At 43.3% G+C, this 22,687-nt stretch overlaps 2 protein-coding genes across 3 annotated transcripts in view; both read right to left on the bottom strand.

Annotated features, from left to right (window-relative positions):
• GPX1 (glutathione peroxidase 1) overlaps positions 1 to 1,359 on the bottom strand; it is a 3,789-nt gene extending 2,430 nt beyond the window's left edge. Inside the window, exon 1 of the mRNA XM_009993458.1 lies at positions 1,276 to 1,359. Coding sequence (XP_009991760.1) covers positions 1,276 to 1,359 — 84 coding nt within the window. The remainder of the gene's footprint in view (positions 1 to 1,275) is intronic.
• Positions 1,360 to 3,292: 1,933 nt separating this feature from the next.
• RHOA (ras homolog family member A) lies at positions 3,293 to 19,861 on the bottom strand. 2 transcript variants are annotated; one of them, XM_009993263.1, is made up of 5 exons: positions 19,725 to 19,861; positions 10,365 to 10,522; positions 7,393 to 7,513; positions 5,497 to 5,627; positions 3,293 to 4,559 (listed from the first exon to the last, which is right to left on the bottom strand). In XM_009993263.1, the coding sequence occupies exons 2-5, from the start codon at positions 10,518 to 10,520 to the stop codon at positions 4,386 to 4,388; spliced, it is 582 nt and encodes a 193-aa protein (XP_009991565.1). In that variant the 5' UTR covers positions 10,521 to 10,522; positions 19,725 to 19,861; the 3' UTR covers positions 3,293 to 4,385. The 2 variants fall into 2 exon arrangements, with proteins under 2 accessions (XP_009991565.1, XP_009991558.1); XM_009993256.1 differs by lacking the exon at positions 19,725 to 19,861 and having other exon boundaries at positions 10,365 to 10,525.
• Between the last annotated feature and the right edge of the window lie 2,826 nt (positions 19,862 to 22,687).

Below are 22,687 nucleotides of genomic sequence, written 5' to 3'. Positions count from 1 at the left end.
GGCCCCTCCGCCGCCGCCCCCGCCGCGCCCCTGCGCTCCCCGCGGCCGCATAGCGGAGCGGCCGCCGCTCCTGGCTCAGGGTGGATTGAAAACTCAGAACGGAGTGGTTTGTGCAGCGGGTAACACATGTGGAGGTTGTCACCCGTTCTCAGGAAGGCTGAGAAGAATCAGCAAAGCACGGACTGGTCCCAAGGGCTAAAACTTGCGCGTTAACAAGACCACCCGAGTACGGAGACAGCGCGGCAGCAGGGGCTGTGCCAGCGTCCCGGGACACCCCTCCCGGGACACCCCTCCCCTCCCTCTGCCCCCGAGAGTGGCTTTTGGGACAGAAACACCTCAGTTTGTGCAACAGGAGGGTTCCAAGGAGGGGCCATGAATTCTCTTCTTTAGTCTCCTTTGAGGCTGGTAAAGTCTCCCTTAACTTCAGTGGCTGCGTTTTGTCATCCCTGGCTTTTCCCTGTCTTAACTGCTTTGGCCTGTTTTAGGGAGGTTTAAATCCTGCATTAGTGGCTGCTCTTCTGGGTTCAGCCCTGGGCGAGCTACCCCAGGCAGCGTGGAGCTGCTCTTCCACAGGGCTTGGTGCTGGGGTGCTCCAGAGCACACCCTGAAGAGGCAGATCCAAGCTCAGGCCTCGAGGTGATGTCCACGGGTTGGACCAGCAGGGACTGTGGGGCAGCACCACTCAGCAGGCACCAAGAGCAAGGGTTTCAGCTCTGCTCTCACAAGGGAGCAGGGAGCCCCTGCTAAGGCTCCTGCTGGCGTGTGCCCCAAGTGAGCTCCATTCCCAGCAGGCTCAAGGTCAGACAGCTGCTTATCAGCCCTGGGCCCCAGCCAAAGCAGCCCAGGCCCCAGTGCAAGGAGGATGCACTCAGGGCCCCCTCCACTGATGTCTGTTCTCTTTCACGCTGGGTATCAGGGGCTCATCACAAACACCAGCTGTCACTGACAGGACACCGTGTAACATTGCATCTCTGGTCCAGGTTCCCTGGGTGACCACAGGATCTGAGGATTTTGCTTTGGGCCACTCTTGGCACCTGCCCCCCCGAACTGGGAACTGGAACAGTTCCTGGTTGTGGTGAGTTCTGGGGACTTGCCTGATTATCGTGCATCTTCAGGACCTGCAGTTGCAGGCGTGTTGCAGCACTGATAGCAGGAACCACAAGTGCCCTGAGAGCGATCAGAGCAGCTGGGAAATGGCTGACAGGAGGAGGAGAGGCACAAGAGTCAAGTTTGCTCTGAGTAAATTGTCAGTTATAGTCCATGCTGACTCCTCACCTGCCTCTTAGGCACTGGGACCCACGGTGGTTTGAAGAGGAATTTCTTTCCATGGGCGACCTCGAGGGCAGTGCCACACGGCATCTCTGCTGCCACTTTTGACACGTGCTCAGACTGGCATAGTCAATCCTTAGGCTGGACCTGGGGATTTCATCTGAATGAGGGTGTTTATCTGTGGGGCACAAGAGCAGATTAGGGCTTCCTTTCCTTGACAAGTGAGTTTTAAGGAAACAAAGTGAGCTGAACTTCCTTGTTGGCATGGAGCTACGCCCTGTGCCTGGACTGCAGAGCCAGCTGCACTTGGATCCAGAGGAGTGCCAGGAGCTTCCAAGGAGCTAGATGGGCTCAAGGGACCCCTTTTGAGATGTGTGACAAGTGATGGTTGTTCTGCAAGGTCAGAAGGCTGCTTTTTATTAACAGTGAGTCATCACAAAAGTCACAAAACATCTTCTAGCCACATCTGCTCATCATTTTTGGCACTGAACTCCCTGGCCCAGGAGCTGGCACTTGGCTCCTAACTTTTCCCCTGCCCCTGTCACAGAACCTTGCCTGCCTGGATCACTCTTGTGAACACTGAGCTCTCATTTCTCAGGTCTAGTCTGGCCATCTGTGTGCCCAGTTTCATCATGTCTGACCTTGGAGAAAGGCAGAGCAGATCTGGAAACCTAACATCAGCTGGTTAGACAGAGAAGATGGGGAGGTGGTGCTGTAGGTTGACAAAGACCTTAGATTAAAACTGGGATAACAAATTAATCACTTCTGGGTGGAGGTGTGTCAGCAGATGCACAACCCACAGGCTGGGTCTGAAGAACATTCAGACCTTTCTCAAAACCCCTGCAGTTAAAGAACTGCTCTGTAACTGTGACCATGGAGAACTGCAATTAAGCAGCTCTGCAACACTGAAAACCCTGTTTTACTCAATTGCAACCACCCCCTAAACAATCCAACAACAAAACCCCCAAAAAAGGGAATTGCAGAGAAGTGAGCAAGCTTAACAGGGCAGAGAATGTCATCCTTCTGGGCTGCAGTTGGGGACTTCCTGTTCTGTGCAACCCTGTCACCCCTGCAGATAGAGAACAGGCGCCCAGAAGAGGAAGAGGAGAGGCTGGGGCCTCCATTACTGCCAGGCTGGCCAAACACTTCATGCTGGGATGTCTGTAGCTGCAGGGGGGGACAAGGACCAGAGGCACAGGGCACTCTCACAGCCTGAGTCCATTTTTTATTTTGTTCCAAGAAAAGGAATCAAGAACTTTGTCGAAAAAAAAGAAGGCAACATTGCCATTCTTTAGGACATAATTCATCTGCAGCTAGATTCTCACTTCCATGGACTGTCATTGGCAACTGGACTGCCTCCTGCCCAGCCCCATGGGAAAAGGCTCTCAGCTCTCAATTGCACCTGCTGTACAGACCAGCACAAGCATGGAGCTGCACATTGCTCTTCCCATCATTTCTCACCCAGCAGAAACACAATCTGCTCTGCAAGGGGGGTGCAGCACAATGGCCCACACCTCAAGCCCATCCCTTCTTGCAGTCTTTGAAGTCATCTATTGTGCAAACATGCTGCTGTGCACATCTCACACGTGCTTCCGTGCAGCACAAGGGGCATACAGCAATGCACACCAGCATGCTGCACACCACATGCTGTCTTCTCCTCCCTTCTTTCTACATTCACCTTCTATATAACCTCCTCTCTCGTCTATTCTCATGCTCAAACCCAGCAAATTCAACTCAACTGATGCACTCTCATCTGGTTGGGGTATCAAAAGCAGCCCCTGGGAAGCTTTGCCACTCCCCGCAGGGTGAGGTAGGCAATGGATTCCATCTCTTGTTCTGCCGCAGCATCCAGAAATGGCTCTGAGCAGTGGATGGGCATCACTTACTGGGAAACAAAAGTAAGTATTCAAGTACTTGTAACTGCTCAGTGAATCCTATCACAGCTGTGTCAAAAATGGTATTTCTGATGCAGGCTGCCAGATGCTGGGCCAAAAACCCAGAGTGAGGAATACAGACACCAGGATACAGGGAGCTTAGAAAACTGCCTTTATTCTATTAGTTGTTGGAAAAATGAAAATACAGAAAGAGTTTAGTTGGCTGCAGAACAGCAAGAAGTTCACAGGTTACGAGTCTGATCACTACATGGTAACCAAACTTACACAAAAAGTTTTGTTTTTTTTTAAAGTTTTGAAACTGGGTCCAGCAATGAACTTAAGGCAACTGAACAGTTCAGAAGCTTCGAGTGTGAGCAGGCTGTCTGTTCTCATCCCTACGGCACGTCATGGAAAAAACTCCTGGGTGTGCAGACCACTCAAATGATTCAAATGGGTCAGACTCTTATAAATGAACAGGGGAAGAGGATCAGCTGCTTTCCATCGGACTTTATTTTCAAATACAGTTTCTTAAAAAACCCAGAACACCTTAACGCAGAGGTTACAAGTAACAGTATTAGGAAATCCAATTATACAAAAAATACTACATCTAAGCTGGGGTAAATAGATTTATTTTTGGTAACATACATTTAAACTGGCACTAATTACACAGTAACTAAAAGGTAACTAACATGAAACCACAGAACCCTCACTTTTCCTTAGCTGAATGGGACTTGGTCATTTCAGAGTGATCACATTTTTCAAACTAAATGTTTTACACCACTGAGCCATGAAAATCAGACCTTCCTAAATGTGATAGCACTGAAGCTACGCTTGATTCCACATACAGCCAGGTAACTGTTGTACTCAATTAGAATAGGACGTTAGTTATAAAGTAGTTACAGACCAATCCTCTGTGTTGACAGCTTTTTCTCTTTTTAGAGAGAAGAAAGAAGATAGAGAATTGTCTTCAATTAGCGCCTGGCATATCCTGTGAGTGCAGAAAAGGTTTGTTAGAGGAATGTTGAGGTTAACCTTGGGTGCACAGATGAATTTGATGCAGATTGTTATAAAAATCATGGTTGGCTTCTAAATACTGGTAGCAAGATGACTCGATTTTTAAATCTCTTAAGTAAATTATAGATAATGAAAAAGGCCAGTAATCATACACTAAGATTAATAAACAGCACTTCAAAATTACTCAAGTGCAGGGTGCTGCTTTGGCCATCTTCCCCTGGCCACACTTTATAAGAGAAGGCACCCGGACTTTTTCTTGCCACGCCGGGCTTGCAAAGCAGCTCTAGTGGCCATTTCAAAAACCTCCCTGACACCGTCTTTGGTCTTTGCCGAACACTCCATGTACCCAAATGCACCAATGCGATTTGCCATGTCCCTTCCTTCCTCGGGTTTGACAGGCTCCTGGAACAGCACAAAAGCAACAGCTGAGAACAATCCAAAAACCACATGCACCTGCTTTCCCATTCCCACCCAGCTTCCCAACAAAGGCAAGGAAATGCTTGGATTAAATGCACATAATTCATTTGTTAATTAATTGCCCCCAAATTTAAGTAAATTTTATTTTACATCTGCCCATTTCCTCAAGATGCAGCATGCGCTGCAGCCTGGGTGTGTATATTTGCATACTGCACCAGTGCTTGAGGACATGATCAGTCCTCTAATACCTCGGAGCTTCTAGGCCACAAGACCCTTTGAAACTTGAGCAAGATAGTAGATTTCAGACAAAACACATGCAACTCTTTGCCACAATAGTAACAAAAGCCTGTGAATAAGCCCCCAACTTAATACCTCAGTCTTTGTATAAAACCAAGCACACTACGCAACACAAGCAAAAATTCCAGAGCAGACTATGTGCAGTCCCAAACCCAAGCTGGGGGTTTCAAACATGATCTGAAAATGAAACCTGGTGATAGGCTCAGGAACAAGCTACAGCACATGTGGTTATCACTTCAAAACACCTATCAATAAAACTGTTTCCTTTCCCATCCTTAACATACAAAATAAACAACCACCCATGCGTGCAAGCACTTGATGTGCTGATGTCTCCTAATTAATCTGTCTACTTCAGGTACACAGCTCTCCAGCACGGACTGCAGCTGACTCAGTAATCCAATATAGCCATTTTCACTGTTGAGAATACCTTTTTCTAAAAATTACATTTCCAAATATGAAAAAAAAGCACTCAATTAAGAGTAAAAAAATACTTTCTGGTTTCTGCCATGGCTAAGTGTTCATTAAGCAGTCCATAGGGAGCTGGCAGTAGCTGCAGATGCCTGTTTAAAGCTCTGGTACAACCACTACACACTTTCTTCTCCAGGACTATCAGAAAGGAACCTGCCTGCTTCATTTTGGCCAGCTCTCGTCTTGTGTGTTCGTCATTCCTCAGGTCCTTCTTGTTTCCTACCAAGATGATAGGCACGTTTGGGCAGAAATGCTTCACCTCCGGGGTCCACTTCTCTGGGATGTTTTCTGAAAAAAATAAATACAAGTGTGACTGTACTAAAACCCACTTCTGGGGAGTTTTATTTTAAAGCTTCTAGCTGCTGCCTGAGTGGTTTTAACTTGCTAATCCACATTGATGCTCTTAATTAGGGAAGCAAATAGACTTGTTCTGGAGCTCAGTAATTATAAATTAGGCAACTTTTTTTTTTTGTCCATTATAAGCAGATGTCAGTCACTGGAATGCAGAACTAGGAGAGTATAATCTCCAGCCTCTGAATGTTTACACCAGTGAGAAAGCCCTCTTCCAGTGTGGCTCTAGCCCATGCTTTTAACTCACCAAGCAGACAGCAAAAAAACCCAGGCTATTTGGGACCAGTAACTTGAAGTGTTTCAAGCTCATCTCTCTTGAACAAATGGAGGGGGAAAGGAAGGGATGAAAACACAAAGCTAGCTTTCCCATTTACACAAAAGTGACTCTATTTTCATGGATAGTGTGGCCTCAAGTGTGTAAGAGCCTGTCTTTTTCAGGGAGAAATTTAAAAAAAGGTAAAATAAAATCCAACCTTGCGTGGGCCATGTCAGTCATTGAACACCTTATGTGCTCACAGGGCTCCTGGAGACAGAGAAGTGTCCTGCTTGCTTGGGGTCACCAAGCAGCACCTCAAAGGGACAAGCACACCAGCCACGCTGCCTTGGCCCACCAGACAAATGTTGTGTGGTTGGGGGTGCTGGTCCAGGCCAGGGAGCTGCCTCCCTGCCAAGCACTGCTCCCATTGTGCAGCACAGCCCTGGGGGCACAGCGCACTGCTGAGGCTCACAAAACACCCCTCAGCACTGCTGCAGAATGCACCTTGCTTTAAGATCTTTGTCTGAAAACTACACATTCAAACCAGAATGAATATTGAAACTAGGAATGCTCTCCATCATTACAGCACATGAAAATACATTTTACAGCACAATTTCCAAGGGAAAATTGCCTTGTTTGGCTTCAACAAGGCCAAGTGCTGGGTCCTGCACTTGGGCCACAACAACCTCATGCAATGTTACAGGCCTAGGAAACTGTGGCTGGAAAGTGTCTGGCAGAAAAGGACCTGGGGGTTCTAACTGAGGCAGTAGTGTGCCCAGGTGGCCAAGAAAGCCAATGGCATCCTGGCTTGTATTAGAAATCGTGTGACCAGCAGAAGTAGAGAGGTGATTGTCCCCCTGTACTCAGCACTGGTGAGGCCACATCTGGAGTGTTGTGTCCAGTTTTGGGCACCTCAATTCAAGAGAGATATCGAGGTGCTGAAGTGAGTACAGAGGAGGGCAATAAAGGTGGTGAAGGGCCTAGAGAATCAGTCTTACGAAGAACACTTGAAGGAGCTGGGAATGTTTAGTTTGAGAAAAAGGAGGCTGAGGGGAGACCTCATCAGTCTCTACAACTACCTGAAAGGTCATTGCAGAGAGATTGGTGCCAGTCTCTTTTCACAGGTAACTAGCGACAGAACAAGAGGGAATGGCCTCAAGCTGCAACAGGGGAAGTTTAGACTGGACATTAGGAAAATTTTTTTCACAGAAAGAGTCATCAGACACTGGAATAGGCTGCCCAGGGAGGTGGTTGAGTCACCATCCCTGGATGTGTTTAAGGGTTGTCTGGATGTGGTGTTGGTGGATCTGGTTCAGGGGAGAACTTTGTAGACTAGGGATGATGGCTGGACTTGGTGATCCCAAGGGTCTTTTCCAACCTGAATAATTATATGATTCTATGAAATACAGTGACACACAGTTCTGATTCCATTAGTCATCTACTTACCTAAACTATCAGGACTATCAATTGAAAAACACATAAGTATAACATCAGTATCTGGATAAGAAAGCGGTCTAAGTCGATCATAGTCTTCTTGTCCTGCTGTATCCCACAAAGCCAACTCAACCTGCAGAAGAAAGATCAAGGCAGTTAGCCAGATCACCAGGAAAGTTTTGATTCAGAAGACGGTAATCCAAGAAACGTGGATGAAGTATTTCAGTTGACACCACTTAAAGGGAAGAGACTAAAAGACCAACTGCTTTGACAGGAGATCTGTGAGAATCTTCATCCCGTAACTCCAAAAAGTCTATTTATTGCATATTACAAAACTTTTCTTTATATCTATAACCAGTGTCTCTGAAAGGACATAAAAACTACCAGCAGAAAAGCAAGACAGGAGAATTGAACGGAATCAGCTCCAAAGGGCTGGAAATCTCCCTGATAAGCATTCCAGAAATACCAGTTCTCAGTGGAAGTGGATTCTCTAAGTATGTGCTTTTTAGGATTATGCACATTTTCAACCAGTTTACAGCTGGAACCCACAGTGACTAAGAAATGTCAGGATCATACTTATTTGTGCACAAATTCATTAAAACTCCATCACAGCAGAATTTTACACTTGCAATTTGCTTTGAAATAAACCTGACTTCTTGCATAAAGCTTCCTGTTACTGGGAACTGAGTAAAGCAGCTAATGTTAATATTTCTACTTGTGGTCAAGCTACAGGAGAACACCCCAAAATGATTGTTTAAAAGCATAGAAGGAACAGCCAATATTTAAATTAGGAAATTTAGAAACTACAGGCTAGCTCTTAAGATATATTCTTGCTTGAAATTCTATGATACATGTGCCTTTGCAACAGAGTGGGTTCCTTATGTCCAAAAAGTTTGGAAAAAAAGTCCACAGCAGCTCAGACAAAGGCAGATGGGCAGAACTGGAACACACATGTGACCCTGAAAGCGCAATGCAACTGTCTGGTTAAATTGTGACAGTACGAACCTTTAGTTGCATGCACATAAAAAATTAAAAATCCCTCTGTATTTCAGTCAGAAATACTCCTCGAGAGTCACCTCTGCATTCTGATTTGCAAGTGGCAAACACTCCTATTTTTTTAGAGAGATGTCTGTTGAGGGCTCCCTCACAAGACATTTCAAATTTTCCAATTTCCACAAAGCCACTCCTTTGGCTCTATCTAAACAAATGCATTTTGTACCATCACTGTTTTGTCTTCTTATGGCTTCTAAACATTTCCAGTAATGCTCTTCTAGGAAGACAGAGGCAAGTGGCTGTCAAATAGAACAGCCTTAAGCACGGCTCTCCTCAAACTTCTGTAATCAAGTTTTCAGAAGACAAAGTGCTTAGATAAAGTATGTCACCTAGTTATGAAAAGAATCAGCTGACATTTTCACAGTAGAAAATGCACTGCTTAAGCTGCTCATGCAGTTTTTATTTAGATAGTGGCTGCATGTAGCTGATAGGGCACAACTCTCTCTTGAACCCCTTTAGAGGTACAGAGATCCAGGCAGAAGGGAACGAGGAAGTTTGACTAGGTGATAAGATAGGGAAAATTATATCATGCATATTTTAAGCAATAGTCCTTAGAGTCCAAAATATAATATAGAAATTGCAGAAACTGTCACTTGGGGGAAAACATGTTCTAATATTAGTCTAAAAGTTGTTGGGTTTTTTTTTTAAAAAAAACCAAAACATTCATACATTGGGGGAGAAAAGCTATTTTTAGACTCAAATTGTATGAACTGTCACAACTAAGCCCACAAGTAATCCATGCCTGTAAAAGCAGGAAATAAAATGTAACAAAAAGCCCAAAATTAACACAAAACATTTCTGCTCAAATCAGGATTGAAACTGAGCAGCTTCTATTGATCTACTGCCTCTGAGCTAGAATTGACTGAGAGATGTTCTGACTGGATCTGGACCCAGAGCAAAGGCATGTGTGGCAGCAAGGGGTGAGACAGGGAAGCTCAGCACCATCAAAACCTGCCACGTGGTTCAGATGAGAACCCATGGCACTGAGGCCAGCTCCATGTGGTTACAGCAACAGACACCACAGCTGCCTAAAAGGGCTTGAAAATAGTTGAGCTCTCATGGTGCAAAGCTTCTGCTTTGTGTGCTTCTGGAGTTTCCTGGAGGTGACAATTCTACACATCACACACTACCTCATGTGACACAAAGGCAGAAGGCAACCTATCCAGCATGCAGAGAGCAGCCTTCTGAAAACTGCCCCTTGGGGCTCGGCTCTGGCACATTCACTTGTGTGGCAAACAAGGACTCAGAGCTCATATAGACTGAAAACTGATTTTCAAAGTATTTGAAAATAAAATTAAATATTTCAAATGACTAATTTACTGAAGAACAAACTACAGATGAAGCTCAGTGAGCTGTGTGTATGCTTGGCTGCTAAGAACTGTGTTCCTTCAGACAAGCAGTAGAGGTGATGCTGAAGTGCACTACAAAACCCAAACCCCTTTGAAGACTGTCAATCATCTCTTCTGAGAAGGATTCTGCACGTTGCCAGGAGAAGGTATGAAAAGAAGGCTCTTTCCAGGAACTAGTCTTTGTTAACCACAATACCACATTCCTAGCAAAACAGAGTCCACCACACAATTCCAAAGACCAGCAGCCCAGTGTCCTCAGCATGTGGACAAGCCTCCAAATTGCTCCATCCCCTTCCACCAACTGTGACATTTTACTTGGAATAACTGTATGGGTTTCAGAATTTCAACTTGTTAAAGGCTAGAAATTAGTTTCTGAACAGACACTGAATATGAGCAGGTTCTAGCATGGCCAATATTTTTTCCTCAGGAATATTTAATTATGTTTTGCTTAATATTTAAAAATATATTTACAACACAAACACTAGGCACTTGTACTAACCACTTATTAAGAAGCACAGATATCTCTGTGCTATTCTGAACAAATTCAAGTTCATTTTGACTGTCACAGAAGAGTGCACATACCTGCTTTCCATCCACTTCAATATCTGCTACATAATTTTCAAAGACAGTGGGAACATACACTTCAGGGAACTGGTCTTTGCTAAATACAATCAGCAGACAGGTCTTTCCACAGGCACCATCACCCACTATAACCAGCTTTTTTCGAATGGCTGCCATAGCTGAAAAACAAAACAACAACTTATTAATTCACCTGCTGCAGTTTTTAACTGACGTGCTAATAACTAACAACCACTACATCTCCAGTTAATACGAACTTTTAAATCAGGTCTACACATCCAGAGATACAGGTATTTGGAATCATAGAAGTTCAAGTTCCCATTCTTTTCAGAAAAATGTTACCCAGGATTTGTCAACATACTGGTGAGCCACTACGTGCAAAAGTATTAGAAAGGAGAGGAGAGCAGCCCGGTTTAGCATCTATTTACCTAATGTAAAGGTTGAAACAGGAATGTCAGATATAGCAAGTGAGCAGGCAGTGCTGCCCAAGAACACTGTCTGAGAAGCATCTTTTAGGTCATCAAATACAAGATGCTTCAATTCAAGGGCAGTAACATTTTCTTGTCATGGTCACTTGTCCTGACTATAAAGTGCCAGAAGCTGTGTGGAAGTCAGCTGGTCTGAAGAACATCTGCAGCCATATCAGAGCACCAACAGAAGGATCTCAAGGTACAAGCCTGTTCCTTGTATTACAACCACCACACTGCAAAGGATTTTGGAAGGACACATTCCAGTCCTCAATCTGCCTTCCTGAACATCACGTTACCAGGTTACTTTGTGTGCTGTCAGCCTACATTAAGGAAAGGGGACACACAGAGGGAGACACCACTGTGATGCTCCACACAGGTCTCTGCTGTTCAGTGAATTTATTTGTACCAGGAGAATACAAAACTATGGCTTGTTCACATATGACTTCAGGCTCAAAACTACGGTGTGAAAGCCTGAAAGGGTTTACTGAAAGCCTAGAGTCAGGATGGGACTGAAGGAGATGATTGTGTTGGATTTGGCCAATTTCCACAAAGTCAAAAGCAGCCCAAGAAGTATGGATTGATTGTTCATCACTTCCCATAAATGAATGTAAGGGAGGTGATACAAAGATAGAAGAGGGTTCAAACCCACCAGAAGGCAATGGGCTTTGGGAACTCCAACAAGAGGATGTTGTGGACAGAATAAATTTATACAGGCCTAAAGGAGACTGGCTGTGAGTTAATGCATGCAGAAACAACATTAGCCTCAGAACACTCCCATAGTAAAATAACTTGGAGGCTGAGATAATACTTTGGGAAGCACTATATATGTGCCTGCTCTCTTCTCTTCCCTAGGCATTTATTTGCAACCATTGCCAGAACAAGCCAGAGATTTAGGGAGGGACCTGGCTACAAGGGACTGGAATGAACTACTTTCTTCTCCATAACATGAAGGCACTCGAGGGGAAGCCACTTAGTCATCCCATGAAGCTTCCTGGAAATGGAGTAAACAGCAACGCCACCATAATACTTACCATGGAGTGACCAAAATACCACAGAGGGAGCACCCTTGTGAGTTAACTTTTGCCATGACAACCTCAGTACAAAGCTGTGTGAGGATGACTAGGGTGGCTGGTGAGGTGAGAAGAGCTTGAAGAAGCACAGAAGAGAACTGAAGAACATAGCAAAAATGTTTTATCCTTTCTGCCTCCTCCCTTACCTTAGAAAATTAAAGAAAAAGGTAAAAACTAACTATCTAAAAGTAACCTTTAGTACTATTTATGTGCTGAAGAAGCAGTGGCTATTACAAGAGGTTATCTACTTCTGCTCCAGGTGCAAATGGAGAAAGAACATATCATGTCAGCGCAGCAAGGGCTCAAGGGCTTGTCGAGCACACCGTTGTCAGACAACTGCACTGAAGTAATCCAAACTTATCTCTAAAATGAGCTTCTTTCACCTTGTGAATATATATGTACACATATTTAAATTATTTACCTTGGGGATTTAGGGTTATTTTTACATCTGTGGAAGGTTTGAAATTATCCAAGCTTTAAAAAGGTTTTCTTTCAGTGGTTTTAGATGGTTTTGAATACTTTCTAGCAATGGTGATACTTGATTTTTACAGAACTAGAAAACATTTGTCCTCCGTACCAAATCAAAATCAACTATTTACAAGTTCTATCTACTGACAGCTTTGCCTATTCTGCCCTTAAAAACTGTAATGCTGAGTCCTACAAAACCTATGACATGTCTACTCCTGTGCTTGACAATATATACTAGGAGAAAATTTCCCCCAATGTGTATCCTCATTACATTCTTTGATGTAATATAACCTCTTTACTTTTTTCTTACTTGTCATGCATGGGCACGGGAGAACAGATTATTCCCTTTCCCTAGTGCAATTGAGAATACATGTCTTAATTGAGTCTTCTCTTCAGACAAAACAAGTCCAGTTTATTCATGCATTCTCTGTAAATTGTATTTCCTGGACTCCCTTCTGGGCACAGTCCAACTGGCACAAATTTACCAAAGCATGGAGCCCAAAAGCTGATTCCAGTATTTCACCTCTGGCTTTATGAACATTAACTAGAGCTGAAGGATTATTTTATTGACCTTCCAGGATAGTGTTGCTTAAATACCATACTGGAAGCTTATGTCTTCCCCCTGTCTCCTACCCTCTTCCCTTCAAGCCAACGCTGTTGATACATTCAGCTTTTAATTCACAGTAACTCCCAGATCTTTTTTCACTGGGACTGCTCTATAGTAAGTTGCTCTCTATTCACACAGCTCAATATTCTACTATTATGCTTTTATTTATCCTTCCTTTGATTGACGTTTTATATTGATGCAAGTAGACACAGATGCCTCAGGGTGTCAGGTCTGACCATTGGACAGAATCCTCCATCAACTTTGGAAGGAAGTCACCAAACATCACAACTATTTGTTTCTTCCTGACATTAGTGATTACAAGCTTTTCAGCTCTATGATACTTGAAGTTTCCTATCTATTGGTGAGGTTGAACCCTTGTTGCCACAACAACATACTTCACTTCTATTCCAGCTGTGGATGTTCAAGGATGGAACACTGCCGTTGAGACTGCACTCAGCTTTCTTTTAACAACAAATTAATCTTGCATCACTGAAGGTCTCCGTGTGTATGGAAATTGTTTTAGTGGTGCTACAATGCCCCAAGTCCCCCTATTTGGTCTTCAAATTTTAGCAGATACCTGGCCATGGCAACAGCATCCCATAATCTACGCATTAGCATATTTACAACAATAACTTCCTAATTTAGAAGATCCAGTGTATAGACCAGCATCTTTTAGCTAATGACTTTTAGTTAAAATAAATACAGTTCTATCTAGTGGGTAGCCAAAAGGATTGTCAGGTCTGGCAAATACTCAGAAAAGCAACGTCCCTATAGTACAACAGAGGAAAATTATTATTGTTTAGAATGGAGCTACACCTCAGTGGGGCAGAGCACAACTACAACACTAAGCATTCACAGCAGTCGAGTCTTTCTGCTGCATTTTGACACAGTCTTGTTTTCTTAAGTATTCTGAAGCCTGGAAATAAGTCAGATTTGGACCAGCAGTAGGAATCAAAAAGCACTTTGCTAGCCTAAAAAGTTGCAAGCTGTACAGTACTGATGTTACTTACAAGTTAATATTTGCTGCAGCACAGCCTGTCACCCATGAGTATGAGTCTACATGTAGAGGTAAAAAACTCCATGAACCTCGTAAGAGGATTTCACAAACAGACCAAATCCAAGCTACCACTACCTCACTGTAACTGAACACGAGTACTACACATTCATCGTTTTACAAAATCCATAGAGCAGGCAGAAACCAGTAATTCCAGAAAGCTGCTGGAACTGCATCACTGATGATGCACACAGAACATGAGCAAGAAATATTCTATCCTGATGAGCACAGAAGGGCTGCAGTGATCTAGGGGAACTGGCACTGTCTTCTGCAGTAGGGCAACAGCATCTGGAATTTTTCCTACTTAAAGGAACCACTCCTCCCATCTTAGCATTTATAGGATTTTTAAAACCAAAGTCTGCTGGATTCAAAGTAGAAACTCTCACAACATGACTCAAGTGACTCATCTGAAGAGATTAAATTGTGACATTTCCTCAACCTAGGCCAGTGCCTTTCACAGGTATTACAGGAGCTTTAGACATCGTTTGCTCAACCCCACTAACATCACAGCAGGTTACAACACAAGGAGCTCCTGTTTGCTGAGAGTTGCCACACTAACATCCTTGTTACATGAGGCTGGTATTTCTAAGTGCAGACTCATGCAGCATAAAGCCCTGCTTGTTAAGAGAACCTAGCAAATACTCCAGAAGAATGAGAAATGGGGAAAGTTTTTTTTTTCCCATGTTTTAAACATACTCCCCTCCAAGTATTATTGTTTACTGCAATGGAATTTGCCTCTTCTCTGCAGCATACTATTTATTTTCCCAAAGAGCAACATTTTCAGTGTGTCCTCTCCTGCAAATCCCAAGGCCACACAACATGAGTGAGGATTGTGGACAAGCTGTTGACATTCTGAAGCTGGATAAGCTGGTAACATCCCAGCTTTGCCCATCTTGCTCTGGATCTCATCCTGGAGAAAGCAGTAAGGTGGAAGAAACAGCCCTGTACCATCACATAGGTACTTCAGCTAGATTTTACTTCAATTACAAATTAACTACTACCAACTTTATATTGCCTGCTATGCCACATGTGCAGATCCCTTGTATAATGCACAGTTTTGTCAAAAAAAGATCTGGATTACTGCATATGTTAGCAAGAACTCAGCAGCAGAAACAGTTCAGCAGAACCAAGATTTTTCTGCTGCTGATGGGGAAACAGCCTTTAAATTATTTTCCCAATTCATCTTGCTGAAGTATTTAAAATAAAAAATGTTGTAAAGTGAGGGTTTTGAAATATTGTAGAGACTGCTTTGCTGCTGACTCCTCCACACTGAGGGCTTAAAGACTTTGCTACTGAGCAACTTACAGCGTGGCACTCTTCTCACTTGCTTCACTTCCCCTTCATTCAATCAGCCCTGCGCCGGGCCAGCAGGAGGAACAAAAGGCTGAGGAACTAGAAGATTAAACCCTTCTTACCCCCACCCCGACCAGTCAAGCCCTGCCCTCTACCTACCACCGGGGAGAACTGCCTCTGCACCAGGAACTGAACTCTTTAAACGCACTCTTGCCCAAGCTTGAAGGGGAGAAGGATCAAGCTTCCCCAAAGACTCCAGTGGTGAAGAGGACATTGATGAGCAGCCTTTTCCCACAGCTTTCTTCTGGCTGTTAAGCAAGGTCTGGCATCAAAACTGAGAACTACCTACAACTCAAAGCAGTTTGGGAGCAGGAAGCAGATCATCCCAAAAGCAAACAGGCCTGTGTTTAGGGCAGCTGTGTAGAGACAGTGGGAGAAACTGAGTGTGGTTCATTTTGGGTGGGGGAAATGGTCCAAAAGACCAGAGAGCAGGGAGTGGGCAAAGAGGCCAGGAGAAGGATGGCAGAAGGACATAACTGCTCAAGTCCAGCCTCCTCTAGTGCAGAACCCAGGATTCCCACATCGCCCAGTTCTGGAATTGCCAACATGTGGCAAGCATCAAAACCTTCTTCTCTGGTGAAGTCCCAATGGAAAATGTCTGCAACTAAGTGTTTTTGATTTTTTTTTCCTCCACTACCTTTTCATTGGCAAAAGTATGCATAAACAAACATCAGAAATATTGAAGCTTGCTTTTTAAATGCTATTGGTGCTACCTTAAATCAGCTCCCTTGAGCATACATAAGCCTATGTGTGCTATCATGCTATTTTTTTCCACATAGCCCATACAGGATGGCCCAGCTCTTAAATAGCAACAGTTGTGAAGCAAAAAAACCCAACAAAACACAACAAACTTTGACCCCAATTCACCTCTTACAGAAGTTGCAAAATGGGTAGCAAACAGCCTCAGGACTGCAATAAGAAAAAAAAAAAAAAAAAAAAGAGGAAAAAAGGTGATTCAATCACATAAAGGAGCTGGATGCTTCTGTTACAATGCTCCTAAAAAGATCCTGGATGAACTACATGCACCAAAACATGCTGCAAGTAAGCACTTATTTATTGTTTTTGTTTCTCAAGACATCCAGAACAGACCTCATCTGTACAGCTGCACTGGAAGGAAAGCCAGACAAACTCCATGCTCAGAGCAATCATGCTCACTTGGTACCATGTACAACTTGAAATAAAATATTACTGTGGTAGAAATACAGTTCAATTACAAGCCATTAGAATACAAACACTAAAAACATGAAAGCAGTCACCACTATAAAGGACAGAGTCAACACAGTTTATTTGAATAACTAAAATTTACTTAATTCTGTGCAAATCTGCCTGTAGACACTTGCATTCATAAACTGATAAGCCACATGAGCTGTTTCCCAAAGGCCTCATTACCAAAGCTTTAAATGTATTTATAATTCTTGCAGCATCCAGCACATAAAGCAGTTTGACAGTACCGCAAATCAGACCTATTTCTAACTACAGTGCTACGTGGGAACAGTTGGTAAGAAAAAGATACCTGCTGGGGGTTTTTTGGAGGGTTACGTATGAAATTTAACATTTGAAAAAAGTCCCAAAGCTGGTAAAGCACAGGGCAGGCTACTGATGTTGCTAATTAAATGTAATCCACAGAGAAACAGGAATCTTCTGTTATATGACTGAAGTACAATTGAAAAACTGACACAAAAGGTCAGCATGGTATCCAATGGGATTAAATATTGGTCATAGGTCCTTGGACAGGGTGAGCCGAGTGTTCAGCTTTCTGCTAGCAGTTTATTCAGACTGTGTGTTAACCATGCTCAAGTCTGGCAAGTTTTACTAGTTTGGGAAAAGTGCTCTGCAAACGTAGCTGTACATTTCCAGAGCCAGCTTTAAATTGGCAGCAGTTTAGCTGTTACAACCCCAGCTAATAAACCTCACCAGGTCTCAGCTATCTCCACAAATAACCAGCTCAAGCCTCTTTGTACCACATCACCAGAACTGGGAGCAGGGTCAGCTTAACTGCATTAGGTCTTAACGACATTGGTTCAGTGCCAGCCTTAATGACCAATGAATTTTATACAGTCATTAAGAGTTATCCAAAAGCACAAAATTGGTGTTTAATAGACAAGAGTGTACAACACATTTCAGTTAAATGCACCATGTGTTGCTTGTGCTGCCTTTACAATGGCTGAAGTAGGGCAGGAGACAGCTCATCCAGCAGAAAGCCTGACAGTGCCAAGGTTTTGAGGAAACCTGAGTCGTCAGTCAGTGCTAGACCGTGTTGTGTGTCATGTGGACAGAGTACGGCTAATCTGAGATATCATGTGAAGTCTCAAAGCTGGATTCATCCTATCAAATTACAGCCTTTGCCCTTGCTTTCCTCTTCAGGATAAATCCTGAATGACAAGACACATTTCATCCAACTTTCAAAGAATAAAATTGCTTTGGATTCTGATAAATTTTCTTGATTTCCAATCACCAGAGGAAACAGCAAACCCTCCTGCCTTGTTCTCCCTCCCTATGCAGCCCACCCACTGGTGCTTTACAGGAATGATGTCTGAGAGCAAGATCAAATTCTTTTGTTAAAATGCCTGAGCCATGACCTGGGCAACTTTCTACACTCAGCGTTGTCCCCCAAAAGCAGCTCCAGCAGACACAGACCAGGACACCAACTTGTGGCTACAGCTAAACGTACACTTTGTGCATCTAGAGACTCAGTCCTTCACTGCAACTCTACACACATGTAAAAATGGGAACACTAGCTGGGGACTTAGTCCCTCCACCTCAGCATCTGGCATTAAGGATTGGCTTAGGGGTGGATTCCTACAGCAAAACAGGAGAAAAAGGAATGGGAAGCTTCCCCTGCCGTACTGTCCAGCCTCCAACCATTTTCAGCTCAGGACCTTCTTGGGTCAGACATGGTTCACATGAATTTGGAAACCTCAAAAAGATTTCTCTTCCATGAGCTTGCCCAGACTCCCTTTGAACCCATGTAAACTTCCAGGGCTCACAACATCCTGTTGGAGGAAGTTCCCACATCTTAATTACACATTGTGTGTAAAACCACTTCCTTCAAATTAAAAATTGTCCCTATTAGTTTCTTTTACTGCCTCCTTACTCTGAAATTGGAAGAAAGCAAAGAGTTTACACCTCGCTTACCCTCTTTTCTGCTGCTCACCTAACAGACCTTCCAGAATGAAGCAGCCTAGCATAGAGCTGATTTTGTGGTTTTTTTAAATACCTTTACACCTTTGACAATAGTGACTGGCTGACCTATTAACTGGCTGCTCCTTGCATACGGCCTAACAAAGTGGCGGAGGTGTCATGGTGAAAAGCTTCAGCCAGGAGAGCCCTGGAAAGCCCAGCACTGCATACCTTCCCATCCCACACCATCCATCACAGCCCCAAAGGCACCAGGGCTGCTAGAGCCCAGAGACACTGCCGTTTTGACAAGGGTGTGCTGTCATACCCACTCACACCACCCTATCAGAGAACCACACCCTGAGCTGCATTTCAAACACAAACAAGCTGCAGCTTGGTCATTCCCAGCACACGTTTTCACTCTGCATTATCTCAGGTGTGGACTATCTTGACTTTAATTCTTCTAACAGAGAATCCCCTACCATGCCTCTTGCTCCAGCATAGTGACATTTTCTGCACTGGTGATGTGGTTTTATTTGTCACTTCCTCATTTATTTGGCCTCTGCCAATTTCTTCATACTGGTATTTTTTTTTCTCCCAGGTGACTGGTAAGAAATACAGCCCAAGAGCTAACTCCTGTGTGGCCTTGCTAAACACAGACTCATTTGGGTCTCCACCTGTCTTTAAAAGCTGTCCTCCTCCTACTCAATTTAATAGGAACCATATCTGTTCTGTCCTGGTTCAGTTTCTCACTGAAATTGACACACAATTACTGTCAAGTGCTAACCGAAGGTTACAATGAACACCTGTACTTAACAACCAAACTGAAACAATTAACTTTTTTTGTTTCTATTTCCCCCCAACCAGGCTGAGTGACATCGCCTTAAGCCTTTCCTGAATGCTTTTTTACTTATTCCATCATTATACCTAAGATTGATGTCTTAGTCTGATGGGATTATAATCATCAAGGTTGTCCTACTTCTTTTTATTTTTACTGCATATTAGCATTCTTTCAAACTCCTTAAACTGCTGCACTATGTAAAGAGCTTTCTGGAAAAAAAAAAAAAAAATAAAATCCCTCCATACTCAGGCCAGACAGCTTCAGAGCTAAGATAAAGATCAAAACAGAAGTGTCAACTACTCAATCTGGTCAGATTAGGCATGTGATACCATTCAACGTTGTTTTTTTTAAAACCCACTTATTTAAAGAGATAATCAAAATACCTAATTACAGTGAAGTTCCCTGTGGATGGATAAATAACTGGTGAAGGATGGGAAACCAGACAGAAAGAAATGCTCAAGTCTCACAGAAGACCACCAGCAAGTGGAATCTGCACAGCTTGACATTCCTAAATGACCTAAAGAAGCAAAGAAAAAGAGCAATATAACAAAATTTACTGATGATGTAAAGATGTTCAGGTAATAAAGCACTTACTATGATGAATTTCAGAGACTTAGAAGATGCTGTGCTTGTGCAGTGAAATTTGAAATAGATAAATGTGAAGTGATACATAAGGTAAAAACCATATCCAACTTCCTACATGAACTGATGGACTCAGAGCTACTCAAGAGCAGTATTTCAGGGTTATATAGTTAACTCCTTTAAGATACAAGCTCAGCACTCTGAAGAGCTACAAATAATTTTTAAATTCCAGCATTAAGAATTAGGAAAAAACAGGAATCATTAAGCTGATGTGTGAATCCACAAGCACACCTGCATCTTTTGACTCTGTGCAGTTGTGATCCTCCCTAGGTCAAAAGGCTGCAAAGGATCTGGAAATGAGTCAGAGCAAGGCAGCATGGATGATTAAAACATAGAACATGATCCATACAAGGAACAACTATGGCAGAACTGGTAAAAAGACAGTCTGAAAGACATGGAACTGAAGAAGAAAACAACTGCAGACACTCTTCTAAGATTTTAAGTGGTGGTGACAAAAGCCAGGGCCTGAGTGTTCATCTTGTAAAAGAAGGACAAGGGCACACAGGATATGCCATGTTCAAAGCAAAGGCAGGCAAGTCTCCCAGCAGGGCACACAGCAAGGCTTTGCTGTTTCTACCACATCTCAATGTTTTAGGGTCATAATTTCTTAGTCACAGGTTTCTCTCTGAGCTTCCTTTTTCTCCCAGTTACTTTCATGGCTTTGTGCTTCTGTTCTGCATTTTCTACTTTCAGTTTCTACTTTTTTCCTAGTTCATGTGTAGGATTTTCTTCCATTGTTTTTTAAGTGCAAAGAAAACAGATGCCTTCATTTCCTTTCCAAGTCAGGTTATTTAACTCTCAGCACTTGATTGGGGAAAAAATATCGCAAAAGGAGGTTCCTGAAACATCTTTTTTAAGCCTGTTTAAGCCAAAATTGCTAGAAATGAAAATAGCAGTATGTGCAAGCAGAACACTGTCTTAACATTGTCACTGTGCATCTTGTTTTGCAAACATAAAACCCAGTAAGGTCCTTCTGGTCCACTGCAAATTTTCTTCTCGACTATTTGCCAAGTTGACCACTATGCTGTTCATGTCCCTGCTTCTATACAATTACTAAATTAACACAATCTCAGAACCTGGGGAACAAAGCTTTTTCCAGCATTCCAGCATGTCTACCATGACATGTACCTCTCCAAGGCTGAAAGCAAAGCTGGGACTACAGGGTCAGAAAGCAGCATTTTGTCCTCAGGACCTGTGGTTACCATTGCTGTCCTTCCACCCTCACTTAACATTCTTGATACTTTGCCCCTACTGACTAGATCTTTCCTTATCTGTAGTACGATGACTTAGGAGGGCACTCCTCTTACGCAACAGCGAGTACCAAGATTACTTCACACAAAATTAGATTAGGGCTTAATATTGAGGTAATTATAGCAGATCTGTGGATCCCCACTCATGTGCAATCTGCAAAACACTTCCCATTTGTGCCAGATTTTTTTTTTCTTTATATCCTTTCTGCCCAGACACCTCCAGCATGTCAAATGGGATGCAAGGTGCCCACATGCTGAACAAAGCCAGTTCTGCCTGGGTGAGATAGCTGTCTTTAAGCACCCACCACTGGCCTGCAGCTGACAGCAGAAGCACATAGGGACAAGAGAAACTAACAACAGCTCTTGAAGACAACCATCCTTTTGTACCCACAGCTGATGCTCTCATCAGTGTTCCTCCCACCACACAACACCTGTTGAGATTGTGCTGGTTCAGATCAAACACCTATCAGTCACCCTGCCTGACACATACAAGGTACCTCAGATGACTAAAAGAAGGAGCAAACACATTAATAACTCTGCAACTGCATTTTCTCAATTTCCGGCTTGGGGATATTCTTAGTCTTTTTAAAATATTTGTGCTCAGCAGCCCATTTGATAACATCTTCTACTGTGATTTCACCTGTTTGACTCTGAAGCCATGCAAATCGCTGTCATTCCAAGCCCTTGGTGGCACTGCACAGACTGTGGGAGAGGCACCGCCCGTTTTGATCTAGACCAGACTGCTCAGTCATGTCTTTGCCAAGCTGAAGGGTTCAAATCTTCTTAAGCATCCCTTGTACAGAATCCATTCTTTATCCCTGATCATTCTTCTCAGCTGCTTCTTTGCTTTTCCAGTTGCACTGTATCTCACAGCCCACCTTCCTTCATGTAAAAACCACAGTGATCAGTGTTCCAAGAGCTGAGAGCCATGATCACCCTCTGCTTTCTGCTTTATTCCCTTCCCCAAAGCCCTCACATATGCCCACATGCTCACTGCTGAACATTAAACCCACATTTTCACAGAATTATGACAAGTTCTTCCTTTTAATTGGCAATTAAATTTTATCCCATCAGTGCATAAACGAAGTTGGGTTTTTCCCCCGCTTTGTATTTATCTGGAACAAATTTCATTTGACATTTTACTGCCTGTTATTCAGTGTCAGAAGGCTGAGCTGCAATTCTTCCTAGTCAGCTTGTCTCTTCTTCCCTTACTCATCAGATCATTTATGAGTATGCTGAACAGTCCAGGTGCAACACAGATTCCCACTCTTCTCTTGTCCCAAACTTCCCTTCTCTGTGCTTGTCAAGTAATTAAAAAACTCCAGTAGATTTAAGCAGCACCATTTATTTTGCAAAAGCCATGTTGACTTTCTCCCACCATAAGTTGTTAGTCCATATGTTTATTTTTTTTTCTTTGGTAGTTTATTTTTAAGAAAGACATTGAACTCTGTGAC

Source organism: Chaetura pelagica, unplaced genomic scaffold, assembly GCF_000747805.2.
Source record: "Chaetura pelagica isolate M959 unplaced genomic scaffold, ChaPel_1.0 scaffold630, whole genome shotgun sequence".
NCBI lineage: Eukaryota > Metazoa > Chordata > Aves > Apodiformes > Apodidae > Chaetura > Chaetura pelagica.
Note: the sequence above shows the minus strand (reverse complement) of the source record. Positions and strands in the feature narration are given on the sequence as shown.

Coding starts and splice junctions, on each gene's coding strand:
- RHOA (XM_009993263.1), bottom strand. CDS start 10,520: ATGGCAGCCATTCGAAAAAAGCTGGTTATAGTGGGTGATGGTGCCTGT. Junction 5,628..7,392: donor TGATAGTCCTGATAGTTTAG/GTAAGTAGATGA, acceptor TATTTTTTTCAG/AAAACATCCCAGAGAAGTGG. Junction 4,560..5,496: donor AGCTGGCCAAAATGAAGCAG/GCAGGTTCCTTT, acceptor GTGCTGTTCCAG/GAGCCTGTCAAACCCGAGGA.